At 32.6% G+C, this 12540-nt stretch overlaps 1 protein-coding gene across 1 annotated transcript in view; it reads left to right on the top strand.

Annotated features, from left to right (window-relative positions):
• The window catches only part of LOC109205807 (chaperone protein dnaJ 50), a 6144-nt gene continuing 2961 nt past the window's right edge, over nucleotides 9358-12540 (top strand). The window contains exons 1-6 of the mRNA XM_019368564.1: nucleotides 9358-9541; nucleotides 9639-9701; nucleotides 9787-9853; nucleotides 10612-10671; nucleotides 10852-10902; nucleotides 11049-11129. Coding sequence (XP_019224109.1) covers nucleotides 9420-9541; nucleotides 9639-9701; nucleotides 9787-9853; nucleotides 10612-10671; nucleotides 10852-10902; nucleotides 11049-11129 — 444 coding nt within the window. The 5' untranslated portion in view covers nucleotides 9358-9419. The remainder of the gene's footprint in view (nucleotides 9542-9638; nucleotides 9702-9786; nucleotides 9854-10611; nucleotides 10672-10851; nucleotides 10903-11048; nucleotides 11130-12540) is intronic.

Genomic DNA, 12540 nt, shown 5'->3' with positions numbered 1-12540 from the left:
CTGGTGAATGATCAACCATCTCATCCTGCCATGAGGCTGATGTTTGCGTTTCAGGAACCTTTCGTGTTGAGTCAAGAGAATTTAGGATTGGTTTCTTTGAGTCTTCCCAACACCACACTTCATTCTCCATAAAATACATATCTCTGCTGAAGATTATTGTCTCAGTTTGTGGTTGGAAGACCCTATATGCCTTTGAAACTGTACTATATCCAATAAAAATGTCTGGAGCAGATTTTTTTATTCAAATCCCCCTGTTTGAGTCTAGGATGACTAGATAAGTAGGAGTTTGAAAATGACCTAATGTGTCTCATAGTCGGGAAACTTATGGGAGTTTTATACTTTATCCACAAAAACAAACTAATTATCTTTATCTACCCATTAGTTTTTCTACCTACTAAACAAATTACCCTTCTTACCCATACGCTTTTGTGGGTAAATGATTCTTTTTTTCTCATTTTCTTTTTTATTTCTCTGCTTTCTTTTTCTATTCTTTCTTTTCTCCTTTTATTTTTTCTCATTTTTATTTAAATTTTTTTCTGTTCATATATTTTTTCCAGAATCATATTATTCTTTATTTTTTTTTATTCATCATAATTTGGTTTTATACTCAATTTGGCTAGTTTCTTTTCATTTTTTTTATTTTTATTTTCTTTCTTTTGTTTATTTTTTTAATTTCATTCAAAAAAAATTTAATTTTCTTCTTCCCCATATTACTCTTTTATTTCATCCGGCACTTGCTTCTTATACCATGAATATTATTTTCATGGAACTCCATCAAAAAATTCATTTAAGAATATGCAAGGACTTAGTTGAAAAAATTAAAAAAATTAAAAAATGACTTATTTATTACAATATACCGTTATATTATATTGTTTACTATAACAGTATAACGTTAGTATAACCATGAATTTAGCTTTGTACAATAGCACTGAGATGATTCAACAGATAACAGTCAAAGTATACTCTTATGGCATATTGTATACTATTACAGCATATTGTTGTAGTATATTGCATATCATTACAGTATATTATATACTATAACAGTATAGCCATATACTCCTACAGTATATACGGTATACAATTAGGTAAACGTGTTCTTCTTCGATTATTATAGTATACTGTTGCAGTATATTATATACTATAAAAGTATATTGTTGCAGTATAGCTATATACTCCTACATCATATTGTATACCGTAGAGGTATACTGTTGGGTAACTGTGTTCTTCGATTTTCAGCTGAAAAATTCAATCTCAATCACCTCAAATCAGCTCCAACTGCGATCAAATTTCAGTATGAACTTTCAGAAGGTATTATAAGCAACATTTAATAACATCCACTTTGAATTTTAAATTCGCCCAATAATGGTGGATATTCGAATACACATAAAAATAATGCTGCACTGTGGGCCGGGCCTAGCCCGGGACCGGACCGGGACCGCGGTCCAAATGGGCTAAACGGGCTTGGTGGGCCGGTCCCAAATGGTGCACAAGGCCCGTGGCGGGCCGGTCCAATTCAAGGAGCCCACGAGCCCGGGACCGGCAGGCGGGCCTGGGCCGGTTCAACCGGGCCCAACGGGCTCCAACGACTATTTTTAAAAAAAAAATTTAAAAAAACGACCAACGGTCAGATTTTTAAAATCTAGCCGTTGGCCTTCAAAATTTATCCGTTGGCCACTTTAAAAAATAGCCATTTGGCCCCCAAACTTTATATAATTATACTTTTTCCCAATTCTCAACTATAAATACCCCCTCATTCTTTCATTTTTACTCACCAATTCATCAATCTCTCTCGATCTATATCTAATTTCTCTTCTATAATTGCTTATTTTATTATTGCAATTTCGTGAAAAATTGTGAGCAAGCTTCTTTTCCGCCACCACCAACGGAACCTCCTCCGAACCTTGAAGGATTTATGAGATTTGTTAGAGATACAATGTAGATTATGGTGTAACTTGTACATTGGCACATCTTCTTTAGTTTTTTTTTCCTTTTAATGGTGGTATTAGCACCTTGTTGTGCTCATTCCATTGGGGGGAAGAAGACTAAGAAAGATATGCCATTTTTGGTAATAAAAATTATAAGACATTCCCTTGAATATCTCTTTGCAATATTTTTTTGTCTTTAACTTGCAATTCTTTATAAGCTATAATATATATACATAACACACTATATATACTACAAGAAATTATATAAGGAAATATATATACATAACTTATTATATATACTATAGTATATATATATATATATATATATATATATATATATATATATATATATATATATATATATATATATATATATATATATACACTAACATACTATATATACTACAAAATATTACAAAAAATTATATTTGGAAATATATATACATAACATACTTTATATAGTATAGTATACTATATATACTATATATATATAGATAGATAGATAGATAGATAGATAGATATATACTAACATACTATATATATTACAAAACATTACAAGATTTTTCAAAAGGAGGGCCCCACCCCCAATGACCATTGCCAACGGTCATATTGCACAAATAGCCTATTTTTTTATTTTCTTTTTCTTTTTCAATTTACAAAACTAACCTTCTCTAAAACTATAAATACCCCCTCCCTCTTCTTCATTTCAATACTCAATACTCATTTCTCAATCTAAATTTCTCTCAATCTCTCAATCTCCAATTTTCAAGGCTTCAAGTCTCAATCTCAAATTTCAAGTTAAATCATGCCTCGTTCGGAAAGAGTGCGCTTATTTGTTTCGCAACACTTTGAAGTGCTTGAAGAAAATGAAGAAGACCAAATATTAAAGTGCAAGAACTGTGGAAGAGTCTTAAATTTTCGTTCAGGGTGTACCACAAGCATTTTAAGGAGGCATATAAAGTATTGTCGTGAGCGTATTTATCCGAAAATTCGTCTTTAAGATTTTTCGACAATTTGTGTTATTTTAAAATTATTAGACGTATTTATGCTTAATGTTTTACTTTGTTAGTAATTTATTATGCATGATAATTTAGTTTTACTATTGTTTTGTTATTTTACTTTTTCCTCAAGCACTTTAATAATTAGGTTTCTATATTATATATACTGCATATATTTATATAGCCATGTATAAGAGCAATTTATATTAGTATATACATATATGGTTTACAAGAAATTGCCTTAAACAAAAAAAATTATAAAAAAAATAGCACGGAAATAAAAAAGCCCGTTAGGCCCGTATGGGCCCTCGAGCCCGGCCCATTTAGCCCAGGACCATGTGGGCTTAGGCCCGTCATGGGCTGGTTCCACCCGTTGAGCCCATGAAGCCCGGGACCGTGAAGCCCGGGACAGCCAGAGCCCGGGACCGCTAAGCCCAGGCCCGTTTAGCCCCGCCCATTTAGCCCATTTAGGCCCGGGCCCGGCCCAGAATACAGCCTTACATAAAAATTCAAATCCGGGAAGCTTACTCGAAGGTACTATAAGCAATATTTTATAGCACCCACATCGAATCAAACAATAAATCTTCAAAATAAAATTTCAAATTCAGGAGCTTCAAGCTCAATAATGGTGGATCTTCATGCACACACAAAAATCAGATCTGGTAAGCCTAATATATTAAGTAATCGTATGTGCTACTTAAAATAAAGAAAGACCAAATTATTTAGTTATCAGATTATAATAGCTACTAAGTAACCTTGCAAAAATGAAGTTGAATTTTCTAACATTCTGTACTTCAAATGCGAAGGCAAATAGCTAATGGGTGGGCCGGGTAAATAGTCTGGGCCGCATAGATAGAAAAGTAAATTGTTTAGTCTTGAGTGTTAAAGGGTAAATAGTTTGGACTTAATAGGTGTACAGTGAGATTTTTCCTAAAAAAAAACAAGCATTTTCACCGGTTGTTCTTTTTGAAGGAGCTGTTTAATTTTTGTTCCTAATTAAAAAGTTTAGTAAATATAGACACTCGTTCTTCTTCTCCATTTATCTTTCCTCCTTTTCTTCTTCCAATAAATTATGAGCAACAATAAAAAAATAAAAGAATGAAATATGTGTAGTAAAAAATTAAAGACTCGGTCGATTGGTTAGGTTGGAAAAAATTGAAGAGGATTATTGTTTCATTTTGTGGAGCTTATATACAAGTTTAAAAAACAAAGAAATAATTTAGGAAAAATTTCACTTTAGAACAATTGGGCTCCCTACTTTTCAATTTTATAGCCCATATTTTAATTTACAATCAACTAGCCCAAAAATAATAGACTAAGATTCAATATCCAACTTCTATAGATTCTCAAAATTACTATTTAATTTTTAAAAAAGATTCCTCAAGCTTTTAAATTTATTTTCGAATCAGTAACTAATTGTGACTCAAATATTAATTCAACAAACCAAATTCATTTGGGTGGTGAAAATTACATTTTTAACAAGCTTAAATATGTGAGTTTAAATTCTGAATTTGATTTTATGAGAAATTTGGAGTGGGTGTTATTTAGGCTTGTTAGAAATAGTATAAGGAGGTTGTATATAAAATTTGAAGTCATTTAATGGAGATTTGGACTGGTTTTGAACAAGAATTGCAACTGAAAATCGTGGAAGAAGTTCGTCTACAGACGCTTGTATAAAGGTGTATAAAAGTGTATAATAGTGTATAAGGTGTGTTTCTACACTCATATACACTATTATACAAGATTATACATAATTATACAAAAAGCTGACTTCGTCTTCTTCCTTGCGTCTTTTCTAAAATTTAACTCAAATCTTGCTCAAATCTACTCCAAATCACTTCAAATTTAAAATTTGAACTCCTTTTGATATTTTCAATCAATTGGAACAACACCCAATCCAAACAACTAACAAATTCAAAAAAAACCATTTTCAAAAGCAAAGCTTTGAATGGTCTCCAATGGTGGACTTCTGCTCTTCAATTTTCTTGCATTGCAAGCAGGTGACACAAGAGGAGAAGCAGAAAATACACGGTTCCTTGAAGAATATGTAGAAGATGTGAGAAAAAGAAAGAGTGAAAGCAATGGTTGTGAGAACATAGATTTAACTCCATAACTTTTAGAAGCAATGGTTGTAAGAACACAAATTTTGAATTTACTAGTGTTTTCAAAAGCACAATATTTCCAACTAAAATCAATAAAAATAGGACGAAGGGAGTAATAACAATTGACACTCTAATTTTAAGCAATTGTAATTGAAAAACACGAACACCAAAGAAGAAGCTTTTAGAAGACCTCTTCCTGGAGAGGATATGTAACCGCTACATAGATATGGAAAGGTCATAATGCTTAAGAATTTAAATTACCGTTTCAGTTTTCAAAACATGTATAACGTGGGCTAGGTGGAGTAAAACTTAAAAATATGGGCCATTTTTTGTTATGGTGTGAAGTCATGTGTATTTTCTTGTAATTCTTTCAATAATTTACAACTTGTGTACTTAAATATGCCATAAGACTTATATGACAAAAAAATTTACAATTAAATTGTACCTGTTATGAAATAATAAAAGAAGAAGAAGAAGAATATTGCAGAGAAAAGTAGGTAGAGAGAATTCTTATTGATATGGGATGAATTACAATGGAATAGAACCCTCTATTTATAGGGAGAGGGTGACTTAGCCACCAAGCAATGAACCCTAGAATCTCTCTAAATATAGACATTCACCATAAATACAATTCTATTTATAACACTCCCCCTTGAATGTCTATTCAACAGATAATGTGCCTCGTTAAAACCTTAATTAAAATAAAACCCAATGGGAAAAAATTCTAGAAAAGGAAAAAGAGTACACATATCTAACAATACGCCTTTTGGTTGCCTCGTTAAAAACCTTGCAAGGAAAACCCAGTGGGACAAAACCTTGTAAGAAAAAAAGAGCACAACGCGTATTAACTCCCTCTCATGAGAGCATCACTTCACATCCTTAAGTATTTGCATTCCAATCTTGTGCACCATCTTCAAAAGATCTTTGGTAGATATTTGATAAACAAATCAGCCATATTAACTTGAATGAATATATTGCACCTTGAAATCATCATTCTTGATAGAGATGGATTATCTTCATATGATCTTGTTGTAACCGTCAGTTCAATATCTTCACATAGAGGTGAAAACTCTTGGTATCATATTATCATGCCTATAGTTATAACAAGATACATTTGTGCACAAATTGCACTGAGGAAGTAGTACTTCAAGATCAAGAATTGTATATGCTTCAAGCGATTTAAATCCTTCAAGGATTGTTAAGTCATATAAGCCATATAATAGACTTTAGATGCATATCAAGTTTTCATGTCATGCTAGACATATAAGATATCGAAAACTGAATGCACATACCATTGACTTTATACTTTCAAGTGTTTGAACTACATGTTCAAAACTACATGTCTTTCATATGAAACCAATTCTATTCGAAATTGTTTCTCTAGACTTAAGATCCTCATATATATTTAGCGCTATTATAGATGTCGTCGACAAACATTTTATATCGGTTCCAACCTCCTTATTTTTCATAAAGACATAACATAAAGATCTCTTCATTCATATTTTCAGGTACCTGAATCTCTCCTGAGATTTTATGAAGTGTTATGTCATGTGATCTTCTAGATCACTTGTCTCCTTTATTATGATCATTTAGATCATTTGCTCATCTTCTTTATCAAGAAGTTTATTTGAAACCGATTTGTCTATACGCTTTAAGCGTACTATAGACTTTGTCCTTCTAGGACTTATTCTAATAGGAGCATTTGCAATGAGAATATAGTTACTTTCTTTGGGCCAGCAAATGCGTCTGGCATGCTTTGCAATATATTGCACATGAATTATCTTTTTATGAACTTCAAGTTCATATTATATTATTCGAGGATCTAGATGTACAAATGATAATTCATTCCACGTAATTTTTTCTCAACTGTTTATCATGTCTCCTCCTCATGTTAGAAAAACTAACTTGTTTCCTCAACATTAAGAACTCATCTTTTTGCGTTATGGTATTAATCAAAATATACCCCGCACATCAATGATAATAAGATGGAATTATTTGGTTCCTGACCCTGAACCACTTGTGAGGGGAGAAAATAATATACTTTCGTATATAACGTATATCAAACTGATATAGATAACTTTGTTCTCATAAGCAATTGTTTAGCTATTAAGCAGAGGCACTTAATAAATCATTTTGCTAAACCAACTGTGATGTAAACCAACTTATCAAGATGAACTTCTTGAATAGAAAATCTGGAAATTATGCTCGAAATTAAATTATTGAGCAAGTACCTCGCAAACACCATGTTGCGGGTTAATAATAATCGCACATGTAACCATCTCATAGATGCATCTTATGTGGTATACATGGCAGGTGAATGGGCCCATATTCACCTTTGATATTTCCAGCATTCATGGGATTCAATCCCAATTTTAGTTGGTCAATTAATTAATGAGAACACGCATTATAAGAGAATTCGTAAAGAACTTTCTAGTTCTTTAATATATACCTATGTGAATTCTCTTTTATTTTTGCACATCATGCTTAAATTAACATGGCTAAACCAATTATGCCAACTGAATAAATTATCAATATTGATAAAGTTCAGGTTTACACCATGACGTGTGCAATTATCAATAAACTCCAAGTTTATTATGATATGGGTTTTTATATCAATAAACATCCACTTTATTGTGGTATTCTTTTATTTGTGTAGTACAAACTGGAGAATAAAGCGGGTAGCTTTTCACATACATATTACCCAGCTACATGTTGTAGTAATAGAAGATATTAAATCTTTCATTTATTTATAGTCTCAATATAATCAACCGCTTTCGCGTATACTTTGGAAACTGAATAAGTTTCTTTGAGACTTACTATAACACAATACCTTATTGGTAATTAATTGTGTTTCTCCAAAATAGTATAATTGGCTCTTGCAGAGTTCTCAATTAATTTTGTAGTACCACATATTCATCAACACCCATATGGTGAATATCTCTTTTAAAGAGAAAGTTATACCATTATGGTTATGGTCAAAATTATATGCAAGATCTATTTCTTGCATTACCATTGTCTTTTAACAATCACAATGCCAAAATATTTTGGCGTACAATAGGTATGTGACCAATGACCATCCATGCCATAATAATGACATTATTTTCTTATATCATCTCAAACCTCCTTCTAGAGGTGAGTGTGGTATATTCACTACCACTAGCACGTTCATATTCTTCCAAGAATGAATATGTATTATAAATCAGATGTTGTCACATTCACATCATGAATTGACCATAATCATCTATATGTGCTTTATAAAATCTCATGTCAAATCGATGACAAATACTTTCACAAAGTGGGGGATTATTTTGAGAATCCTTATTATTCTCATTATCACAATGATGACAATTATAATTTCATCTATTGCCACGTCCACATCCATTGATACATTCATAGTGATAATTTTGTCTTCTTTCAGACTTATCACATACTGCTATCACATTCTCTTAAGGGAATGAGAATGGAGCAAATTCAATGGGACGGGTTTCCACTTTTTGTGCCCATAATCATACATGAATTTGATCATGGCAAGACATAGAAATTTTTACCACTTCAGGTGGTTATAATTTTTTACAAACTCCATTAGAGTTATAATCAAACTTTGTTGTCTTTGCTTGTATATAAAATCAAATTATAGAATTGCAAGAATTTAAAAGAGAAAAATAAAGTAAATTACTTACCTGAAATCCAGAATTAATCATGAAGAAAGTTCATGGAATAATTGACAATCATTATGCTCAATCCCAAAACTTCTACTCTATTTGTTAGAGCCTCGTGCTGATAACGTGTTATGAAATAATAAAAGAAGAAGAAGAGTATTGCAGAGAAAAGTAGGTAGAGAGAATTCTTATTGATATGGGATGAATTACAATGGAATAGAACCCTCTATTTATAGGGAGAGGGTGACTTAGCCACCAAGAAATGAACCCTAGAATCTCTCTAAATATAGACATTCACCATAAATACAATTCTATTTATAACAGTATCTAAATATAAAAATATAACATTTTTTGGGATCGGACTAATAAAAAATATAATGCCACGTAAAATAGAAGTAATGGAGTAATTGGTTAAAAATTTATTAAATCACTTTATTAAATAGTCGCCCTTATATAATCAAAAGTAAGTAAAAGTTTTTCGTATTAAATTTCAATTATCTAGTTATCTGGAATAAAGGAGTAACTTATATCAGAAAAACTAGAATGATTGACATTATGTAGCACGAACCTTTATTGAAATCATAAAACTTGTTGAGCTGATTTGACTGAAAGGAATAGTCAACGATTTAAGGACAGAAACGTCAATTAGCCCATATTGAAGCAGCCTTCATATACAAACGCAATCTGAGTTTGTCGGAGACGGAGAGAGAAAAAAAAAGAAGCCGACGACGGGAGATGGCCGGAAGAAGAGCGATGATGCAATGGTTTGCGCTCACAGTAACAATAGTGCTCTCCCTTCTGATTCAGCCTTCTTCCTCCATTTACTGTGATGAAGATGACTGTTACGATCTCCTTGGGTAATCAAATCTCCCAATACACTATATATCCCTTTTAAATTCATTTTCTTCATTATTTTTTCACTTATTTATTTATTTATTTTTTAAATTTTGATAGGGTGACTCAGAATGCGAATGCTTCTGAAATCAAGAAAGCTTATTACAAGCTCTCTCTGAAACAGTAATTTTTTTCTTTCTCCTATTTCTGTTGATCTCTTATCATTTTTTTGGTTAATTTGGAAGTTGTTGATAATTTTGTTGTTTAGTCATCCAGATAAAAACCCCGATCCAGATTCAAAGAAGTTTTTTGTCAAAATTGCAAATGCTTATGAGGTAATCAATATTCTGGTTACAATCTATTTTTCAGGTTTTTGTTTTCTTTTTTCTTGTTTTGCTTCAGTAATTTTCTTGGCATCAGTTAGCACATCATATTATGGTTTCAGTTATATGTATATGTTAAAAAAGAAACGCCAATTCAAAAGCCAGCACAGCCTCCAATGAATCAAAAAAAGAGAGGAAAGAATTAGTGGAAGTGGCATAACTGGAGTGAATTTGGGTGTCAATCCTAATGGAGTGTTAATTTCATACTGTGTAGAAAAATGAACTTTCTTGTGGCCCTTGGTCAGCACATTGTGTTTTCATTAAGTGAGATGCATCTGATCTAAAACCAACACTCCCTTTGTCCCATCATAGGCGGATCCAGGATTTGAACTTTATGGGTTAGAGTTTGGGATTCTACCACAGCTTATTTGATTACTGGGTTCGAAAACAATCTTTTTTTCACTCATTTAGTGAACTTTTTAATACATATACATGGTATGAGTCAGAGCTACGGGGTTAGTATGAACCCGTAAATATTACTCTACATCCTCCTCGGCATCCCCATATTGTATGAGTTGTTTGACAGGAAATGGGGTTTTAAGATGTTAACTAATTGCTATATTAGTTGTAATGGAGTAAAATATTATAGTACTTATAACTAAAAGTTAGCTTAATGGAACATTATCTGAAAGTTTGGGACGTCATATAATTGGGATGGAGGGAGTAGTATGTTTTTGTGATAAATATAAAGGGCTGATTTTTTTTTGTAGATTTTGAAAGACGATGCCACGAGGGAACAATATGATTATGCACTTGCCCATCCAGAGGAGGTTAGTTTCCATTTAGATATTGCTTGCATAAACAATTATTCATAGAATTACGATGAGGATTCCTGGTGGTTCAATTTTTATGTCTTCGACTATCTTGGGAAATTGTATTAGACTTCTCAATTAACAGATGATAGTCAGGTCGCATACTAATGTCTTTTGTTCGTGCTTTTGAATTTTCAGTTTTTCTACAATACGGCACGGTATTACCATGCTTACTATGGTCACAAAACTGTGAGAGCCTTTTCCTATTTCCTGCCAGATATTTATTTTCCTTTGTCCATAACACTTCATATGGGTGAAACTTTGAGCTTGAGATTTCATTGATACATGTTAAGTTGATTCTATGCTCACTGAGCTGTTTGTGTTTTAAATTGTAGGATCCCCGTGCTGTCCTCATTGGTCTTCTTCTGATACTCTCATCATTTCAGTATCTGAATCAGTGGACAAGATATAATCAGGTAAAGTAACAATACACATTCATTGCTAGGATTTCTTTCAACTTGCTACCTGCATCAGCAATCAATGGTTAAAAAAGAGCTTTTTATTCTAGCCTGGAAACTGAAGAATGCTGTCATGACTTTTGTTTTGCTTTGATTTCTTCCATTTATTTTGGCTTTGTGATTTGAAAATTCAAGTGATGACTCAAGTTCAGTTTGATGATCTAAGAGCAACACGATCCTTAGCAATAAAAGAAAACAATAGCTCTATAATGATCGGTGAGATTATATGAGCTATCATTCTGCATAGGTGACTGTGTGCCTTAAGTATTTGTCTGGGTAAACCTAGCTGATATAAAGATACGTCATTTTATGTCTCTATCTTACAAGGTGTGATTAGTTGTTTGAAGATAATTATTGTTTCTTGCCAAATTTGAGTACGATATGCATCTTTAGATGATTTATGCTTGTGATTAGTAATCAATAGCTGAAATACAACATCGTTGGGCCAGTTCTGGCCTCTAGCCAATGTTACTCTTATCATTCTGTTCTGTTTCACCTATTATCGTAGGATAAGAACACGATTCACCAGAACTGAAAGCTGAGCAAATAGGGATTCTTGGGATTGTTCAAGTCTTCTTCTGTGGCTAGAATGTTAGAAAGTAGTGTATTCTGAGGAGTTTAATTAGGACAACTGACAACAACAGAGAGTTGATCCATAAAGAGTTTGGAGAACAAGGAGATATTTGTGGTAATGTGATCCAATAGAATGTTAGAAACAAAGACATTACTAAGAGAGATCTAATTAGTAATTATCATGCCTCTATCCATATTTAGAGAAAATCAATCATATTTTTACTACTTTTACTCTAGCTATTAACCTGTTGCAACCCTCCACCTTTTGTCGGGGCTTGGATCTGGCTCTTCTTTGCAAATCTTAAATAGGTAAAGTTAACAACATTGACTGTGCCTATTCCCGAAAATTTAAGAGGGAGAAGGATGAGATTCTGTGAATTCACACTAAATGCCCTTGATCTAAGGCTGCCAAAAACGCTATAGAAGCAACTAAAGCTTCAGCAAGTTGGACCACGATTCTCACAAAACTCTCCCCTATTCCGAATGAGCATCTGAAGATACAGTAGCTTCCAATTACCTATAGAAATAGACTGATGTGAGGCAGCTATCTATTTCTTAAATTCTAAGGCGAGTAGAAGACCACTTTTTTGCGATTTTACTATTTAAATAATAGATCACCAAGATATGCCCCAAAATTCGACAGCAAATCATAAAGCATAAATCTTCATAACATGGTCTATAGCATGGCCCACGGTTTTCTACATATTCCTTTCTCACTTTTCGGCTACCTAGTTTGACTTGCAATGGAAATGATCTTGGGTGAGTATTTATTTATTTTATTTTATTGGGGGGGGGG

The sequence above is a fragment of the Nicotiana attenuata genome, chromosome 2, assembly GCF_001879085.1.
Source record: "Nicotiana attenuata strain UT chromosome 2, NIATTr2, whole genome shotgun sequence".
In the NCBI taxonomy this organism is placed as follows: domain Eukaryota; kingdom Viridiplantae; phylum Streptophyta; class Magnoliopsida; order Solanales; family Solanaceae; genus Nicotiana; species Nicotiana attenuata.
This window is presented reverse-complemented; position numbering and strand designations above follow the sequence as displayed.